The sequence below is a fragment of the Theropithecus gelada genome, chromosome 16 (genome assembly GCF_003255815.1).
Source record: "Theropithecus gelada isolate Dixy chromosome 16, Tgel_1.0, whole genome shotgun sequence".
Taxonomy (NCBI): Eukaryota; Metazoa; Chordata; class Mammalia; order Primates; family Cercopithecidae; genus Theropithecus; species Theropithecus gelada.
In genome coordinates, this window is record NC_037684.1 from 40,260,881 (window position 1) to 40,281,046 (window position 20,166).

The following is a 20,166-nucleotide window of genomic DNA, read 5'->3' on the forward strand; positions in this document are numbered from 1 at the left end:
AAATGCTAAATGAGGGGTGGATTATTCATGAGTTTTCTGGGAAAGGGGCAGGGAATTCCTGGAACTGAGGATTCCCCTTTCACACCATGTAGGGTAACTTCCACATGTTGCCATGACATTTGTAAACTGTCTTGGTGCCGGCGGGCATTTCCTACAGCATGCCAATGTGTTATAATTAGCATATGCCGAGCAGCCAGGAGACCTGACGTTGCTTTCATTGCCTTGTTGGTTTTGGCGGGTTTTGACTGGCTTCTTCACCACATACCGTTCTATTAGGGGTTCTTTGTGACCTGTATCTTGTGAAACCAGTCCTGCTGAATTCCTGTGTCAGCAGGGTCTCCTCCGGCAAATGCAGAGGCTCCCCAGGAGAGCACAAGGGGGCTCAGTCAGTACGTGTAGGATGAAGGCATGGTGATGCTCCAGGAGGGACGATGGATGACTCCTCGGAAGCCTTCTCTGCTGCTGGTCCATAGTAAAGCCCCTTGAGTGCCTTCCTTACCTCCTTCACCATCATCTTGGTAACCACCAAGGTGTTGACTTGAGTGAGTTTCTGGCAAGAGCTCCAGAGCTCAGGTCTGCTGCACTAGGGAGGGAGGTGCACCCTTCCATTAAGAATGGGCTGGACGTGATGGCTCACACCTGTAATCCCAACACTTTGGGAAGCCGAGGTGGGCACATCACCTGAGGTTGGGAGTTTGAGACCAGGCTGCCCAACATGGCAAAACCCCGTATCTACTAAAAATACAAAAAAATTAGCCGGGCGTGTTGGCGACTCCCAGCTACTCAAGAGGCTGAGGCAGGAGAATCACTTGAACCTGGGAGGCGGAGGTTGCAGTGAGCCGAGATCATGCCACTGCACTGCGCTCCAGCCTGGGCAACAAGAGCACAACTCTGTGTCAAAAAAAAAAGAATGTATCCAAGGCAAGAATCATTGCCCTAGGGCTCAGGGATATGGCTGTGGAGGTCTAGCCAGGGGCCAGGGTCCTGAACCTGCCAGCAGCCAAGGCTTCTTACAACCAGCTCCTCCCCATCAGGCAGATGTTCAAAATTCAGAGTCTTGTGCTGGGAGACTCGGCCCACTCCAGGCTTCTCCAGGGCTCCTTCGGCGACAGTGAGACTTCCCGTGGGTTTACTTACCTTCTTTTTTCTGCTGAGCCCTTTTACCTTTTGCCTTTGACATGGACTCTGAGGCCCTGGTGAGAGTCGTGAGGGCAAGGCTCCCGCTAGAGCTTCTAAAAACTCCTTTGGTAGCTCGCCCGCCAGGCAGTGACCAGATATTCTTCAGGCACAAAGGGTGCCTTGTGCTTATTTTTATTTTTATTTTTATTTGTTTTTTTGAGATAGAGTCTCACTCTGTCTCCCAGACTGGAATGCAATGGTGCAATCTCAGCTCACTGCAACCTCCACCCCCCTGGTTCAAGCAGTTCTCCTGCCTCAGCCTCCCAAGTAGCTGGGATTACAGGCACGCACCACCATGCCCAGCTGATTTTTGTATTTTTGGTAGAGATGGGGTTTCACCATGTTGGCCAGGCTGGTCTCAAACCCCAGACCTCAGGTGATCCACCTGCTTTGGCCTCCCAAAGTGCTGGGATCTCTTCTTATGCACATCACCATGTCTTTTTGTGAGTTCAACTCTTGATTTAAAGAAAAAAAAAAAAAAAAACCCAACCCCTGTTCTTACTGTGCATTTGAAAATAGCAATGAATCATCCGAATGGCTTTGCCATTTTAAGCAGTTCCTCTCCAGAGAACATTTTCCTCCCTTTTGGTGTGGGTACAAGTTTTCCTTTATGCAGATTAATTTTAAATTGGAAAATCTACAAATACGAAAAGCATGCGTACACAGTTTATTTCCTTTATTATGTTAATGGACCCGAAGCACTGTTTTTCCCAAGAAGTCAACTTTTACATACTAGAATTACAACCAACCAGCCCTACACGGATCCCCACGCATCAGTTCTAGGCTGACTATGTAAAGAGTTGTCTCTTGATAGGGAGAGCAGTTTTCTGCTACTTTGCAGACTTTCCCTGTAGGGTGAGTGTAGCCACTGATATCTGAACAGATATTCAATCCTCACCCTTAGTTCCTTTTCTCACCCCATCCCACCTCCAAGCAAACATCAAACTCAGTTACAACGCGGTGGTTTCTGTCACTCTTTCCCCAGAAAAACGACCCACACGTTTCCCATTTGTGCTTGTTATTTAGAAAGCCAAGCTTGGCCCTGCTGGCAACAAAGTCATCAGTCCCTCTGAAGACAGGAAACAACCTTCCAACAACCTGGACCGAGTGAAACTCACCGACTTCAATTTCCTCATGGTGCTGGGGAAGGGGAGTTTTGGAAAGGTAAGAGGACAGTCATCTGCAAATGGGAGGGGCTTCTGCAGAGAATGTCAAATCAATTTTGTTCTCCCCACAGTTTCCAGAACAGCACATTAGATTTCCCTGTGATTCGAAGTCAGGAGATCGAGACCATCCTGGCTAATACGGTGAAACCCCGTCTCTACTAAAAATACAAAAAATTAGCCAGGTGTGGTGGCGGGCGCCTGTAATCCCAGCTACTTGGGAGGCTGAGGCAGGAAAATGGCGTGAACCCGGGAGGGGGAGCTTGCAGTGAGCTGAGATTGCACCAGCCTGGGAGACAGAGCGAGACTCCGTCTCAAAAAAGATTTCCCCATGATTTGTACAGTCGTCCAGAAGACCACCAGGATGGCAAAATGGTAGAAAGGAGAGGTTTATTGGTGATATCAGTTTGCAAACCCGGAAAAGAAAGTCTGTGGTGTGAAATGAAGGTGCCGTCTCTTTGACGAGAGAAAGGGCAGGTTGGGTTTTATGCCTCACAGGGTCCATGTTACACAGTAGAGTCATCCATATTCAACAGGTTTGGGGGAAAAGCTATACATATCTGTGAGGGAAGCCTAGCACAGGTACAACGGATGAACATATATGTAACATGCATCTCATGTTCACTTTGGTGTGGGGACTTAGCATTAAAATGAGGTGGAATTTGCCTAGGCACGGTGGCTCATGCCTGTAATCCCAGCACTTTGGGAGGCCAAGGCAGGCGGACCACTTGAGGTCAGGAGTTTGAGACCAGCCTGGCCAAAATGGTGACAGCCTGTCTCTACTAAAAATACAAAAATTAGCTGGACATGGTGGTGTGCACCTGTGATCCCAGCTACTCGGGAAGCTGAGGCAGGAGAATCACTGGAACCTGGGAGGTGGAAGTTGCAGTGAGCCAAGATTATGCCTCTGCACTCCAGCCTGGGCAACAGAGGGAGACTCCATCTCAAAAAAAAAAATTTAAGGGCTGGGCACAGTGGCTCACTCCTGTAATCCCAGCACTTTAGGAGGCTGAGACGGGCAGATCACGAGGTCAGGAGATCGAGAGCATCCTGGCTAACACGGTGAAACCCCATCTCTACTAAAAATACAACAAATTAGCTGGGCGTGTTGGCAGGGCCTGTAGTCCCAGCTACTCGGGAGGCTGAGGCAGAAGAATGGCATGAACCTGGGAGGCAGAGCTTGCAGTGAGCCAAGATCACGCCACTGCACTCCCACCTGGGATACAGAGCGAGACCCTGGTCTAAAAAAAAAAAAAAAATTTTAAAAGGTGGAATTTGGCTTTTTAGATCAAAAGGTGAACCACAGGACACAAAAACAGTTTGTGTGCAGGCTCTGCAAGCTGCTGAAACTGGCTTAAGGCCTGCAGATGCATTATAGAAAAGAATGTTTGTAAGGCCAGTCCTCTGTCCAGTCTGAGTCATAGTGATCTGGGTTGTCAATCAGAGTTAGGAGGGGCCTGGTAGCTCCTACTACTGAGGAGTTTAGCAAGAGTGGTTTATCTTGTAGCTGTAGGGATTTAGAAATTTGCCATGCCAGCTGGGCCCTGAACCCTCACAACCCATAGATAACTGTTTCCTTAACTTTAGTGTTACCAGAAAGGGGTCCTGATCCAGACCCCAAGAGGAAGGTTCTTGGACCTCAAGCAAGAAAGAATTCAGAGCGAGTCCATAGAATAAAGCGAAAGTCTGTTAGAGAAGTAAAGAAACGAAAGAACAGCTACTCCACAGGCAGAGCAGCAGCATGGGCTGCTTCACTGAGTATACTTACAGGTATTTCTTGATCATATGCTAAACAAGGGTTTTATTATTCATGAGTTTTCTGGGAAAGGGGACGGGAATTCCCAGAACTGAGGGTTCCTCCATCTTTTAGACTATATAAGGTAACTTCCGGGCATTGCCATGGCATTTGTAAACTGCCAGGGCGTGGGTGGGAGTGTCTTTTCGCATGCTAATAATGCATATAATGAGCAGTGAGGGTAGCCAGAGGTTATTTTCATCGCCATCTTGGATTTGGTGCATTTTGGCCCGTTTCTTTACTGCATCCTGTTTTATCAGCAGGGTCTTTCTGACCTGTGTCTTGTGATACCAGCCCTGCTGACCTCCTGTCTCATCCTGAGACTAAGAATGCCTGACCTCCTGGGGATGCGGCCCAGCAGATCTCAGCCTTATTTTTCCCATCCCTTATTCAAGATGGAGTCGTTCTGGTTCAAACGCCTCTGACATTAGGGTCCATCTTAGTTGATAAAGAGGCATCTGTTTGGTCTCTCGGATCAGAGTGCACAGTCCTCACCTGGTTTCTACTTCCTTAAAAACAACTGCATCCAAAAAGCTATAGTGGGTTCACTGTGTGTTACTATTTCTCAGTGTTCGGAACAGAGGGGATGCTCAGAAATGCTGGTTGATGAATAGTTTTCACAACTAAAAATTAAATGTGAACTTGTAGTAAACAAATACAATCATAAGAGATCCTGGCATGGGGTCTTCAGCAATTTGCCTGCGTCTCCAGTTGGTTTCTGTGACCCCACATTTCTTGATAGACCCAGGAACTGATTTCCAGCCTAGGCTCTTGACTTGTGGGATTATAAATGTCAGTCAGTTTTCACTCTAAGGATACTCCTGAAAAATGGGCATAATTCCAGACGAATCCTGATACAGAATGTTGAGTATTGATTTTCGTAGCCAAAACAGTGCCATCATGCGGCCGTGTCCTATACCATTTACAAATCTTGGCAGCGTTGAAGTTACGCAAATGCTGAAGGGACTGAATTTGTAGTGATGTGTAGAATTTCCAAATTTGCACATAAAGTTTAATATTATTATATCCCTCATTGACAGAGGTGCACAAACTGTCACTGAGCCATCACCCGGCCTGGTTCCTTCCCTCCACCCCCAAGATGTGTGCTTACAAGTGTTCAGGTTGTTCTTGACGTGTTCTCAGGTGATGCTTGCCGACAGGAAGGGCACAGAAGAACTGTATGCAATCAAAATCCTGAAGAAGGATGTGGTGATTCAGGATGACGACGTGGAGTGCACCATGGTAGAAAAGCGAGTCTTGGCCCTGCTTGACAAACCCCCGTTCTTGACGCAGCTGCACTCCTGCTTCCAGACAGTGGTAAGGACCCTGGGGTGTATTTCTGTGATGCAGCACCAGCTCTCAGGGCTGTGCCTCAGCCCAAAGCTTCTTAGCATCCTTGTTCCTTTGGAGAAGGCTGGAGAAAGGTGTGATGTGATGTCAAGCAGAGGTGACTGGGGACCACCTCCCACCTCTCTCTCTGGTAGATACGGGGCATGCCTTTTCTATGATGTCCTCTGCTTGGCATTCATGTCATTTAATTCAGCAAACATTTCTTTCTCTCTTTTCTTGTTTTTTTGAGACAAGATCTTGCTCTCTTGCCCAGGCTAGAGTGCAGTGGCGCAGTCACGGCCCACTGCAGTCTCAACTTCCCAGGCTTAGGCGATCCTCCTGCCTCAGCCTGCCAAGTTATTGGGACCGCAGATGTACACCACCACACTCAGCTAATTTTTGTATTTTTAGTAGAGACAGGGTTTTGCCATGTTGCCCAGGCTGGTCTTGAACTCCTGAGCTCAAGCAATCCCCGTACGTTGGCCTCCTAAAGTGCTGGGATTACAGGTGTGAGTCACTGCGCCTTGCCTTAATTCAGCAAACATTTCCATGAAAGGTTTTCTTCATGCCTGGTACTGTGCTAAGACTTGGGGATACAAAAAAAAAAAAAAAAAAAAAAAACTCACGGTCTTGGCTTTTTTTTTTTGTAATGGAGTCTCACTCTGTTGCCCAGGCTGGAGTGCAGTGGTGCGATCTCTGCTCACTGCATCCTCCACCTCCCAGGCTCAAGCGATTCTCCTGCCTCAGCCTCTCCGGTAGCTGGGATGACAGGCTCGTGCCACCACGCCTGGCTCATTTTTGTATTTTTAGTAGAGACAGGGTTTCACCATGTTGGCCAGGCTGGTCTTGAACCTCTGACCTCAGGTGATCCACCTGCCTCAGCCTCCCAAAGTGTTGGAATTACAGGCATGAGCCACCTCACCCGGCCACAGTCTTGGCTTTTTAAAACCACTGGTTCAGCTGCCAAACGTGGCATTGGAGCATAAGGAGATTTGATTTTGTAAGAGAGCATGTTCTTGTTCAGTGTCACACAACAGGGACTGGCAAACTGTGGTCTGTTCTCTATGGCCCCTGAGTTTAGGAAAGGTCATAACAAGGAAATCCAAAGAGTCATATATCATGACATTCACATTTCAGCATCCATAAACAGCAGTTTTGGGACATCACCACACTCCTTCCTGTATCTGTCATCTACAGCTGCTTTTGAACCATGAAGGCAGCGTTGAGTCACGGCAAGAGACCCTCACAGCCTAAAGTATTAACCTACGTACTGTCTGGCCCTTTATGGAAAAAGTTTGCTGAGCTCTGTCATAAAGTAAAACTAAATAGAGGACAAAAAAGAACATTCCAGAGCACTCATCTGTCCGTTGCAGGGTTTGCAAGTGGCCTGCAAGAAACAGAGATGTTTAGATGGCACCATAGTAAGATGTTGCCAAAGCCGGTCTTTCCACTCCTCAGAGGCTGTCCATTTTAAATATGACTCCGTAATCAGTAGCTATAATTGATGCGATTATTACTATTTTCAACTGCCCATTGATCAGAGATCGACTTTCTGTCTTACGCCTCTTTGAAAACTCTTGGGAGAAGCCTCTTGGTGCTTTTGGGCTTTAGAATCTCAAAATGGCTTTGCAGCCACACGGAGCCCCTGGGTGTGCAGCAGCGGCTGTGGACTCCGGCACCGGCCACTACGTGTCAGCCTAGCGCTGGCGGCTGGATGAGCTTCCTGCTCCCAGTCATTCCCACTGACTCTGAATCAAGTCACACCAGGGAGAGACGAGGGAGCAGCATGCTCGGAAGAGACAACCGCAGCTCTGAATCCCAGCCCAGAGCCTGTAACCCTGGTTACCCTGATTAAGCTCTGGAAAGCTACAAAACAAAGACATGAAGATGAAATTAAAGTTCATAACAGGAAAACTAGAGATTGGGGCTCCCAGGGCTGCTTCCTGGCTATTAGCACAACTTCATCATTTTTTTCTCCCTGTGCAGCACTTTAATGTTTAATAGCCTCTGTGAAATGGGGATGTTTTCTAGCAGAGAGCAGAGGTCATTATTTCACTGTTAAACCCCTCCGTCTCCCTGTCTGTCGCAGCATGATGTCCTCATGAATATGCAGATTTATTTGGGTCTATGATACATGCCAATCATGGGGCCAACACTTAACCTACCAGTGACAGAGAAAATAGAAAAACAGTGTTGGGGCATATTTCAGATGCAAAAGAACATTTGATTAGCCTCTCCATTTAGAGCCCCCTGTCCCATGTCCAGTATCATTGAGAATGTGTAATCCTAAGCCTAAGAGATGTGATTTCAGGAATATTCATTTAAACACAATATTACATTAGAATGGCACGCCTCCCAGACACCACAAACCAGGCTTTAAACATTTGGACCATGGAGAAGCACTAGTTAAAATGAAATAATTGCCTTATGTGGATTCCTCACACCATCCCTTACTTAGAAATTTATTATATAGATAGGAAAATAGGGAAGAATGTTTGAGGCCATTACTATAATAGAGAGCATATGTAATAGGAAGGCACAGACACATTGATGGAGAGCCATTATTTCAGGGTTATGTAATGACTTTATATTTCCCAAGGCCCTCATGCAGTAGGGTTTATTACTTACTCTTTCTTTGGGAAAAACGTTAAAGAGCTCTAAACTGAGCAGATCTGCCCGTGCAGTCCCCATTTAACTAATGAGAAAGCAAAACACAACCTGTGAAGAGTAAAGGAAGCCGCTTGGCTGGGGAGGAGCCCTGCTCACATGTTGAACCTTGGTCTGCAGGATCGGCTGTACTTCGTCATGGAATATGTCAACGGTGGGGACCTCATGTACCACATTCAGCAAGTAGGAAAATTTAAGGAACCACAAGCAGTGTGAGTATTATTTTTAAAGTTCCTTAATTTGAGCAAGCAAGTTCTACCAACTGGAAACTTTCTTTTTTTTTTTTCTTTTTCCCTTGAGATGGAGGTCTCACTCTGTCACCCAGGCTGGAGTGCAGTGGCGCGACCTCGGCCCACTGTATCCTTCACCTCCCAGGCTCAGGTGATTCTCCCACCTCAGCCTCCTGAGTACTGGGACTACAGGTGCGCACCACCACGCCTGGCTAAATTTCTGTGTTTTTGGTAGAGATGGGGTTTCACCATCTTGCCCAGGCTGGTCCCGAACTCCTGAGTTCAAGCTGTCTACCCACCTCGGCCTCCCAGAGTGCTGGGATTGCAGGCATGAGTGAGCCACCATGCCCAGCCTCAACTGGGAACTTCTGCTGGATGAAATGGGAAAGTGGGATTCTGCCCAGTTTTAGGTTGAATAAACCTAAACATGGGAGGCGGGGGCAGATACACTGGTAGGATCCATCTAAGATGATTCCTAAGGAGCAGTTTATTCTATTTCCAATATTTCCAGTAAACTGGAGATGGTGCCATGTCCCCTCATCACCCAGGTCCACCCTCATTGACGGAGTCATTCTTATCTATTGAACAAATGGTTATCACACACCTGCTCTGCACCAGGCACTGGGGGTATGAAAGGAACGAGGTGCTCCCTTTCCGGAGGGAGTTCACCCTCTGCCCTGGAGTCGGAAAAGTCACCTAACAATTAATAGTGCGTTGCTGTAACTTTAGAGACTGGCACAGGATACCACACAAGCCCCTAAAAATCAGGGGGAGAGGGAAGTGCATCCCCAGGAAATGCCTAGCTCAGGTGGGGGAAGAGCCTTCCAGGAAGAGGTGTGAGCAGAGGCAGAAGCAAGTCCAGGGAAGCAGCCTTGCAGCTCTTCAGGTGTGGGAGATGCTCTGAGATTATTTGAGGGTGGGGGAGTTGGGGGGAGCCTGGTAGGTGGGGCTCTGGGTGAAGAGCCTCGTAAGGAGCCTGGCTTCGGAGGACGGAAGAGGGAAGGCACTGCAGTGGGGCTTGCACCGTCAGATTCAGTTTTTGCAGAGCTGTCTGGGGGAAGAAGGAAGCATGAATGGGAAGGTAGAGGCTGGTGCAGGTGCTGGTGGGACCCTTTATAGATGAGAAGGAATGGAGCTGTAGTTAGGGCTTGACCTTGGAGCCAAAGAGGAGTAAGTGTCTTTGAAAAACATCCTGGAGGAAGAAAAGCAGAACTTACTATGGAGGAGAGAAGAGAGAAACCTCTTCCAGTGAGACCCCATTTTAGGCTTGGGTGGGGGCAGCCACCAAGGAGGAGGTGGTTTGGGGGTAGATTCATGAGCTCAGTTAAGAACGTTTTATTGGAACGCACCTTGCATGACGGGATGCGGGAGTTGGCAGCACGGGAGGAAGACGTGGGCTCCAGGTGAAGATGAGAGATTCATCTGAGGGGTGTGGGGAGCTGGGACTTTGGTGCTGGAAACATCATCTCACCTCTCAGGGGCCAGGAGGTCTCAGGAAACACCAGCAGAGTAAGCCTAAACAAAGGGCGAGTTTAGTTCCCCAGTGAGGAGGCCTCATGGGCATGTACCCTGATGAATGAAGTCAGCAACTGTTAATAGGATTCTGGCTGCTGTGCCATCTAAGAGATACATTGGAAGAATTTTTGGCCTGCGAGGGATTATCCACCCTAGGGAAGATTAACTGAAGGCAGAATAGGGAAATCTTTGGTTGCAAGCTTTAAAAGTGTGAAGGGAGATTTTTCTGCCCTTATTGTTCCTTTTCAGTTTTCAGAAATGCCTGTCCTTTTCTTCTGTCTTATGTTGTAGTTATAAAGCCTTAAAATACTCAGATTGTAAAATAAAGCCTGGTCACACAGGACTACAAACAGCAGATAGCACAAAGTCACCCTATGTTATGAAGTAATGTAAAAGTGTCTGGTCCAATATCCTTTCATTATATTATTTGTGTTGCAGAAAAGTTTAGAAAAGCATGAAAAATAATGTAAAGATCACCTGTAGTAATCCCATCTCTTCACCCTCCCCCTTCCTGTACTCTTCTAGCCTTCAGAGGTGGCCCCTCGTTAAGGGTTTGGTCTTGTCATTAGAGATTTTTTTTTCTCTGCTGGTGTAGACACATGTGCTTACTTTGAGCCTTCTGCATGTGATATTAGCACAGGCACAGTCTTGTGGCTTCTTGGACTTCAGAGACTCCTGAATGCTATGCAGATTTTTAAATATTCGCCCCCTTGTAATCTGAGTTTCAGCTATTAACCTATTAACAATTTTGAAGTGATGGTAGTTACTGCTTTTTATTATGAATTATTTAAAAGAGTAAACTCAGATATGAATCACGATGTGTGTCTCATTTATTCCAACACTTGGAAGGAATGAAAACACTAGCTAAAGGGTTCATCACCCACTATACTTTGCCTTCCAGGGAGTAATTGTATTATACTTTCAAACACCAGTGTATTCTGTCAGTGAATAGGAAAATGGAAATTTTCTCTACTGTGCCATACTCCTGACATAGAATAGTCCAACTGGTATCCATTCTTTAAATGATTGTATTAGAAATTACTCTGCAGGCAATAAGCTACTTGTCCACCTTCCCCATACGAAAATAAGAAGCCGGCCTCATTGGTTTTATTAGCTGTCTCATTCACGGATGAACTGGAGGACGAAGTGATGGAAGGAGGACTGGGGATTGGAAGAACACGTGAAGGCGATGCTGGTCTCTGAAAGCCTCTGGGTCCAACATTCTTTTCTCTCTTTGATGCTTGAACTTGAGAATGAAAAGTATACAGGCATCTAAAGAAGCAAGCAAGAAACCTGAAGCCCGTTTTCTTTTGCAGATTCTATGCGGCAGAGATTTCCATCGGATTGTTCTTTCTTCACAAAAGAGGAATCATTTATAGGTGTGTATTGAAGCCCTCCTACCAGCAGCTCAGCAGAGAGGTTAGCAGGGCTTCTGTGGGCATGTCACTCTGGAATGGCGACTTAAGACGCAGAGTTGATAACCCCCCAGGAGGAACAGAGACCTGCTGGGACCCACCTTCCTCCTCACCCTGGAGGCAAATCAGAGCCACCTCCTGATTTCTAGACCTCAAAGATTTTATATCTTTTTTCTACTTTTTCCACAAGAAAACACATTTTTCTCTCCATTGACAGCTCCTTCCACTGCCTTGTCCTTGGAATGGAGGTCAGGGAGCAATGGAAACTGAATTCCTGTTACAGATGTTCAGCAGAAGGAGAACACAGGGAACTGGGGAGAGGCAAGGAAAGAAATCTATTGAATTAAATTCTTCCTGTTAGTAGCTGCGCTGAAAGTCTGGTGCCAAAGAAGGAAGAATTTCTTCCAGTATTAATTGAAGCATAATTAGAAGGATATATGGCACACGCAGAATGGAAGGGACATGTGTATGACCCAGTGAGGTGGTTCTAAACCCGTGATTTTGCAAACCTGGTCGTGTGTCAGACCCCCTGTGTGGGACATGAATAAATCAAATGATTGAGATTTCGCCAGATGTGTTCAATTGGACTCTCTAGAGTCACAGACACAGGCAAGATTGGGAATCACTAGTCCAGTCGTTTAGTCATCCATTCAGTATGCATTTAAGCACCTGCCATAGCCCAGGCACAATATTAGTCTCTGAAGATATCAACACACAGTAACTCCTGATACTGCTCTCCGGGGACTTATAGTTAATATTGCCATTGAGCTGACAGGTATTCAAATATCCTTCTATTTCACCAGTTCCAAAGCAAACCATGTTATGTCATGGGAAGAACTCTGATTTAACCTGGTTCCTTGCAGGGATCTGAAGTTAGATAACGTCATGTTGGATTCAGAAGGACATATCAAAATTGCTGACTTTGGGATGTGCAAGGAACACATGATGGATGGAGTCACGACCAGGACCTTCTGTGGGACTCCAGATTACATCGCCCCAGAGGTAGGAACTCCAGTGCTCGTCTTCTAGACCGGGACTCCCAAGCTGTAAACACAGCCCTCTCATGGGATATGGGGTCACTGGCGAATCATGAAGTCATTGCATGGTCATGACCACTAAATGGATAAACTGGACAAAATAGACTAAAATAGAGGAAAGAGGGGAGCCCATTGCACGTAGTAAGGTTGTGTCTTGCTTCCTGGAACTATTATTTGCTCCATGTGAACCAGTTGCTTGGGAAATTGCATTTCTTACATGGTCATGGTCAAAATCATTTAAGAAACACTGTTGGCCAGGCGTGCTGGCTCACGCCTATAATCCCAGCACTTTGGGAGGCCGAGGTGGGTGGATCATGAGGTCAGTAGTGCAAGACCAGCCTGGCCAACATGGTGAAACCCTGTCTCTACTAAAAATACAAAAAATTAGCTGGGCATGGTGGTGCATGCCTGTAATCCTAGCTACTTAGGAGGCTGAAGCAGGAGAATTGCTTGAACCCAGGAGGCGGAGGTTGCAGTGAGCTGAGATCACGCCATTGCACTGCATTGCATAGCGAGACTCTGTCCCCCTAGCCCTTCCCCCGCAAAAGAAAACGCTGTTGAGTGGAGGGAATTTATTGTGAAAATACTCTGCGTGAAAAGCGGGGTGAGAAGGTGGTTGCAGTGATGGCATTTTAGCAGCATCGGAGTGATGACTGTTCTAAACTGCATGTTGTCTGGTCTAGGAAGAACGTATCAGTGTGGTTCTAAGCAAAATGGTTCTGGGACTTGTATCTTGACAGCAGTGGCCCGGCTGCTCTGCTTTTGTTACAACACTTACTGAGGATTTTTTTTTCCTGTTTTATGAAACATCCCACATGCCAATGATAGAATTGGTTGTCACTGTAGAGCCAACTTTCCATCCACACACGGTCCTGTGGATGCCACAGTTTCTTCCCATCTGAACCCCAGCATGGTGGAGACCAATGCATCCAAAGCTGAGCCGGCTTCAGCTCTTCCTACGGCTCTCAGATGAGCTGCTGGCAGCCGGTCTCACATGTATTCAACAGATTACCCCATGCATTTATCTCAGAGACAGTAGGGACAGTGAAAAAGGCACCCACAAGCTCAGAAGTCAGACCAGTGTGAGCTTCAATCTGGAATCAGTTATTTACAGGCTGTGAGGACTCGGGTGAGTTACTTAACGTCTCTGAACCCCGTTTCTTCAGCAGCACGTTGGGGATAATATCCTCCTTGTAGAATTGCTGTGTGGATCAAAGTGCCTAATACAACATTTTGCATCTGGTAGACGCTCCATAGTCATTGTTCCAAAAGGGAAGCTGCTTTTTATTCCTTTGTGAAGACCTTTTACTTTTATGATATTTCAAGACTGTGGACACGTAGACTTCGTTTAGAAATTTAAATTCTGAATCGCATGGCTAGGGGTGATATGTGATCTTACTGGATAACTTACCGGGATTTTCTCCTAAAAGAACTCCCTTGTTAGCACTTCCAGACACGAGGTGAAATTAAATAGTCTTATTTTTCAGATATGAATAGACAGGGTACTGTTAGAAATACAACCTCTTGATGTAGTATTTATTCCAAAGGCTGTTACTAGATGACAGGTATTAAGCAGGCTGTGATTATGAGACATTCAGGCTTCATTTAACAATTCAGCAGATGCTGTAAAAGCTTAGTGACGGGGAATGGCAGCATTTTTAGGAATAAAGGTGACATTGAACCTCATCTCTATTAAGACCAGGTCTCTCCTGTTCCGACAAATAACTCCTTGTGTTCAGTAACACCTCAGCTATCTCATAACACCAGGAGCAACAGTGTCCGGCAGAGATGAAATTTTCCGTATCATTAAGGTTTGTCCGTTTGAGTGTCTTGTCTTTTTTCATTGTCGCGTTTCGGTATCATTCACGGTATGAGTTCCTGTTGCCACTGTAACAGATAACCACAAACTCAACAGTTTAAAATAACTCAGATTTATGTTGTGGTTCTGGAGATCAGAGTCCAAAATCGGCCTCACTGGGCTGAAGTCAAACCGTGGGCAGGGTTGGTTTCCTCTGGAAGCTTTAGGGGAGAACCTGTTGCCATCCATGCCTTTTCCATTTTCGAGAGGCCACCTGCATTCCTTGGCTCGTGGTGCCTTCTTTCCTCCTCCATGCAATGTAGCATCTTCCAATCTCTGTCTTTTCCGACTACAACCCTCCAGCCTCCCTCTTCTCCTACAAGGATCTTTGGGATTATATGGGGCCCACCTGGATAATCCAGGATCCTCTCCCTAGCTCAAGATCCTTCACTTACCTCTGCAAAATCCTTTTTACCGCATAAAGGTAATATATTCACAGGTTCCAGGGATGAGGATGCGGACATCTGTAGGGGAGAGGGGACTTAGTGTATCACACTTGTTATGTGTTGGAGAACCTTCTCACCGTCCCCAACAGGGACACCTAAACACACTTCTGGCATGTCTTGGTAACTTCAGGCATCTTCGTACACAGAATACTCTGCTCTCACTCTAGATACTTTCACATCTAAAGCCTTCATTCCCCTCCTTACATCTACTGTTCGAGCAATAACAGAGGAAGTGACTACCTTCTATTGTCTACCGTGTGCCAGGCACATGATAAACCTTCTCTTGGCTGGGCGCAGTGGCTCACTCCTATAATCCCAGTGCTTTGGGAGGCCGAGGCAGATAGATCAATTGAGGTGGAAGTTCGAGACCAGCCTGGCCAACATAGTGAAACCCCGTCTCTACTAAAAAATACAAAAATTAGCTGGGCGTGATGGCGGGCACCTGTAATCCCAGCTGCCCAGGAGGCTGAGGCAGGAGAATTGCTTGAACCTGGGAGGCGGAGGTTTCAGTGAACTGAGATTGTGCCATTGCACTCCAGCCTGGGCAACAGAGTGAGACTCCGTTTCAAAAAAAATAAATAAATAAAATAAACTTTCTCTCATTTAATCCTCATGACAAGCCCCACAGGGAGGTAGCATCAGACCTGTGTTTCAGATGAGGTGACAGAGGTGGTTAGTAACGTGTCTAAGGCCATGTTACTGAGAAATGCCAGAATTAGGCTTCGATCGCAAGCCCAGGTCACCTCCAAACCTTTGCACTGCTCACTACACTAAACTGCTGGAAACTTTGAGTGAGTCACGTGTCCAGACAGCACTCTGCGTGCTTTCTGTCTTTAAGCGTGGTGCCACAAGGGATACAAAAATACATCAGATGGCCCTTGCCCTCCAGGTGCTTTCAGTTTATAAGAAGTGACATCATACTGACCAGCAGGAACAAAAATCTATATGTGGATCCCAGTCGGCTTTCATTGAAAACATCAGGCACCACTGCTTTGGAAAATCAATCAATAATCACTTTAGGTTGTTTCACCTTTTTTGTTGGCGTGTGTGCGTGTGTGTGTGTGTGTGTGAGTGTGATGGAGTCTTGCTCTATTGCCCCGGCTGGAGTGCAGTGGCGTGATCTCAGCTCACGGCAACCTGCACCTCCCAGGTCAAGCAATTCTCCTGCCTCAGCTTCCCGAGTAGCTGGGATTACAGGCACCAAGCCTGGCTAATTTTTGTATTGGTAGTAGAAACAGGGTTTCACCATGTTGGCCAGGCTGGTCTTGAACTCCTGACCTCAGGTGATCTACCTGCCTCGGCTTCCCAAAGTGCTGGGATTATGGGTGTGAGCTACCCCGCCTGGCTTTTTTTTTTTTTTTTTTTTTTTTTAAGACAGAGCCTCACTCTGTTGCCCAGGCTGGAGTGCCACAGCTCACTGCAGCCTCAACCTCCTGGGCTCAGGGCATCCTCCTGCCTCAGTCCCTGGGTTGCTGGTACTACAGGTATATGCCACCACCTGTGCCTAGCCTGTTCCAGCTTTTGCTAGCATTTTTTCCTCCTAAGTGTTCAGTAATTTGTCATATTTGGCCACACAGATACTTATAGTATAGAGAAAGATCAAATAGGTTCAAGGTTTCAGAATGTGTGGAAAGGTTAAAATAATCCTGTCCTCTGTGCAAATACTCCTGTCAGGCAGAGACAAAATCATTATCTCGCATGGCATTTTCCTTAATAGGCAAAGCGGAGGCTTAAGTATTTATGGCTATTTGTTCAAAAACCTTGAAATCGATTAATACTGTAGCATCTCCCGAGCCAGCGAAGCCAAACTGAGGTGGAAAGCATCACTGACAGATGAGAGTCTGAAGTTGAAATGGAACCCACAGAAGGAGCACTCATCAGAAAATGATTCCTAAAGCTGACAGAGGGTCTTCTTCGCTTTGACATAGAAAGAATACTTCGGGGTGAATGAGAGTCCTTGAGCAGGCCGAGCAAAGGCTTGATTGGGATTTAATCCGTCTCTGAAAGTTAGTTATTTTGGACGTGTGAGATCCAGTCACAAGTCAAGTAGCTCCCAGCAGCCAAGAATCAGACTCCAGACACTAGCATTGCGCACGCTCTCCTGGAAGAAAGAGAAGCAGCAGGAAGAGTGTCTGCTGCTGGCCTGTTTCCCGAGAACTCCCTGCTGCAGTGAGAGCAAAGCTTTTCATTTTATTTATTTTATATAATTTTGTTCTATTAATTTTATTTTTTTAAAGACAGTTTCGGCCGGGTGCGGTGGCTTACACTTTGGGAGGCCGAGGCGGGAGGATAACAAGGTCAGGAGATCGAGACCATCCTGGCTAACATTGTGAAACCCCCATCTCTACTAAAAATACAAAAAATTAATCAGACGTGGTGGTGGGCGCCTGTAGTCCCAGCTACTCGGGAGGCTGAGGCAGGAGAATGGTGTGAACCCGGGAGGCGGAGCTTGCAGTGAGCTGAGATAGTGCCACTGCACTCCAGCCTGAGCGACAGAGCAGGACTCTGCCTCAAAAACAAAGACAGAGTTTCGCTCTGTCGTCCAGGCTGGAGTGCAGTGGCAATCATAGCTTCCTGCAGTCTCAATCTTCTGGGCTCAAGTGATCCTTCCACCTCAGCATCTTGAGTAACTGGGACTATGAGCATGTGCCACCATGCCTGCTAATTTTAGAAAATTCTTTGTAGGGACAGGGGTCTCACTGTATTGCCCAGGCTGGTCTCAATTTCCTGGGCTCAGGCAGTCCTCCTGCCTTGGCCTCCCAAAGTGCTAGAATTACAGGCCTGAGCCACTGTGCCTGGCGCTGAAGTAAAGCTTTTTCAAATGTGCCACGTAGAGTCTTCCTCACAGCATTGCTATGGCGGCTGCTACGTTAGACCACACACAAAGGACATCACCCCTGATGCACTGACTGCTCTGCACCAACCCCCCCCCGAGCACTTCTGACTTGCCACATTTCATGCATGAGGAGAAGTTCAGTGACTTGCCCAAGGTCACACAGCTGGTAAGAGCAAAGATGGGATTTGGATCTGAGATGTTCTGACAGGAGCACATACATTCTTTCTACCTGTTGCATTGTCTCCAGAGATACGGGAGAAAAAGCAGGTAAAAGTGAGCGCTCAGTTCGGGCCATGTTTTCTTGGCCGCTCACTCATCTCAACGGGAATCAGGGACCTGAGTCATCAGAGATGCAGTGAGTGACGCTGAATTGCATTCCGGCTGTTAACCCCAGGGAGATCCCTTAGAAACCAAGGGTGATCCATCCACACGTAAGCCCCTCCCTAGCACATGGGCATTGATCTGTTGGCATGTTTAGGGTGCCCCCTGAGTGCTGGGTGCTGTTCCATGCCTGGGGGTGCTGGGCCAGAAAGAGGAGCCCAGAGGAGAGCTGATCTGTTGGCATGTTCAGGGTGCCCCCTGAGTGCTGGGTGCTGTCCATGCCTGGGGGTGCCGGGCCAGAAAGAGGAGCCCAGAGGAGAGCTGGGAGGAGGGCCTTGGGGCTGGAGGCAGCTGGAAATCAGTGACTGCAGCCCAGGAGGGCAGTGGATTTCAAGAGGTGGAGAGGGCAGTATTCTCGGCAGTAACAGATGGTGCCTCCAACACCACTGAAATTTCCAGGGAAGAAGCTTGCAGACATGGTTGCCTGCCCTGCAGCCAGCTGCCTGTTAGCAGATGGATATACTCCTGGGAGGACCGGGGGCTGCATGGGTCCAGAGAGCTGGAGAGCCATCCTGGGGTCACAGCTTTTGCGTTCCCGCCCTACAGGAATGCCAGCTCAGTGATGCCTGGGACAGCAGCCAGATTCCTGCATTTTTATGTAAAATACACCTAATTGTTCCAAGTTGGCCCTAACATATGTTTTTTAACATGTGTATACAGGTGAAATTCAGCCAATGGGCTATCACCTGTGACCTCTCTTCCTGAGGTCAAGAGTCTTATTAATATTTGGGGGGAGCATATTAAAGATGGGAGGTAAAAAGACCAAGGGATGTCCAGAGAGGGGAAGCACTAGACAGTGGTCTCATTCTTGGACCCCAAGGAAGGCAACTGTTCATGAATTCAGGGTGGCCAGGGACCGAGAGGTCCTGCAGACAGGGATGGGTTGGGCAGAACATCTAGCCACAGGGAGCCAATGATCCCTGAGAGAGCAGTGTCGGTAACGACGCTGGGATGGGGTGAGTGTGAGCATCAGCAGAGGACCCTCCTTTGAGGACATCTATGGTAAATGGAAGGAAGGCTGACCATGGTAAGGACACCCTTCCCCCTCAGCTTCAGGAGGAAGGTGAAGGGCACACAGGAGACCTCATGGTGGCAGGAAAGCTGAAATCCCCTCCCTGGCCGGTCTGCATCTTCAGAGGGTGACATCAGGAAGGGCTGCTGCAGCCCTGCAGGTGGGAGATGGTTTGGAAGGAGGTCCACAGGGAGCATGATGAGAGAGCAGAGACCCCAGAGCCGAGAAAGCCTGGGGCGGGCTGCACATTGACGATGACTCCCAGGCAAGGCTCAGCAGGCGTGGTAGGGGGAGAAAAGGGAGTGCTCAGGACTGGGGGCTGTCCAGGGGAGGCAGCTGAGCCTCCTAGAAGTGACCCTCAAGGTACTGGGAACGAGTGAGTGGGGCAGGAAGGGAGTCAAGGATTTGTCAGAGCACAATTGAGGGGCCAGGGTCCCAAAGAGCATAGAGACTATGACAGTAAGAACTGGGGGATGGGGGAGGAATCAATGGGAGAAAGCGGGGGCAGGCCCTGTGCACAGGGCTCTGAATTAGGTATCCTGGAGAAGCTGAAGCCTTTACAGGCACCCCAAGACCCTTTAGCACCTGGGCCCCCCATTCCCTCCCTGACCTCCACCCCCTGCCATCCACACCTCCGGATCTCTCTAGACCCGTTGCACTAGCTCCCTTTCCTCTCTCCAATTTGCCAGACACCTCCATCCTCAGGCCAGTTCCTCTTCTCGTTCCCTCCACCCAGCATGACCCACCCCAGGCATCACCTTGGGGAGGCCCCCTGCCCTGGTGACCCTGTTTAAACCTGCAAACCTCCAGTCCCATCCAGCACTGCTGACCCCTGTCCCTGCTGTTTTTCTATGGCACTCGTCTCCCTTGGAGGGACAAAGATGTACTCCTGGATTGATTTTTCAGTCTGTCTCACCAAGCTCCACCAAAGGCAGAATTTCATCTGGTGTTGGCTGCTGTGCCCCCACGCCAGGCTCTGGAGCAGTGCCTGACACTCAGTGTGTACTTGGCATGGGTGTCTGCACACAGCACTCCTAGATGTGGCCACCTAGGAATCTGCAGTGGAGACACCGCAAGAGGACAGAGATGAAGGCTTGGAGACTGAGAGGGGTGGGACTCTTTAGCCAGGTGATTGGAAGGGTGACTTCCAAGGCCGTCACAGGTGTAGGGCTGATGATATGTGACACAGTGCAGAGAAGGGCCACACCACCTCATGTCGTCGGCTGAAGACAGCCAGCAGGTTGGGGGGACCTGAGTGTCTGAAGGTCGATGGGACATCAGTCCAGGTCCCTGAGACAGCCCC

The 20,166-nt window shown here is 48.0% G+C and overlaps 1 protein-coding gene across 1 annotated transcript in view; it reads left to right on the forward strand.

Annotated features, from left to right (window-relative positions):
• The window catches only part of PRKCA (protein kinase C alpha), a 501,655-nt gene that overhangs the window by 428,102 nt on the left and 53,387 nt on the right, over positions 1–20,166 (forward strand). The window contains exons 9-13 of the mRNA XM_025362600.1: positions 2,206–2,343; positions 5,281–5,454; positions 8,254–8,345; positions 11,195–11,257; positions 12,157–12,295. Of these exons, the coding sequence (XP_025218385.1) occupies positions 2,206–2,343; positions 5,281–5,454; positions 8,254–8,345; positions 11,195–11,257; positions 12,157–12,295 (606 nt within the window). The remainder of the gene's footprint in view (positions 1–2,205; positions 2,344–5,280; positions 5,455–8,253; positions 8,346–11,194; positions 11,258–12,156; positions 12,296–20,166) is intronic.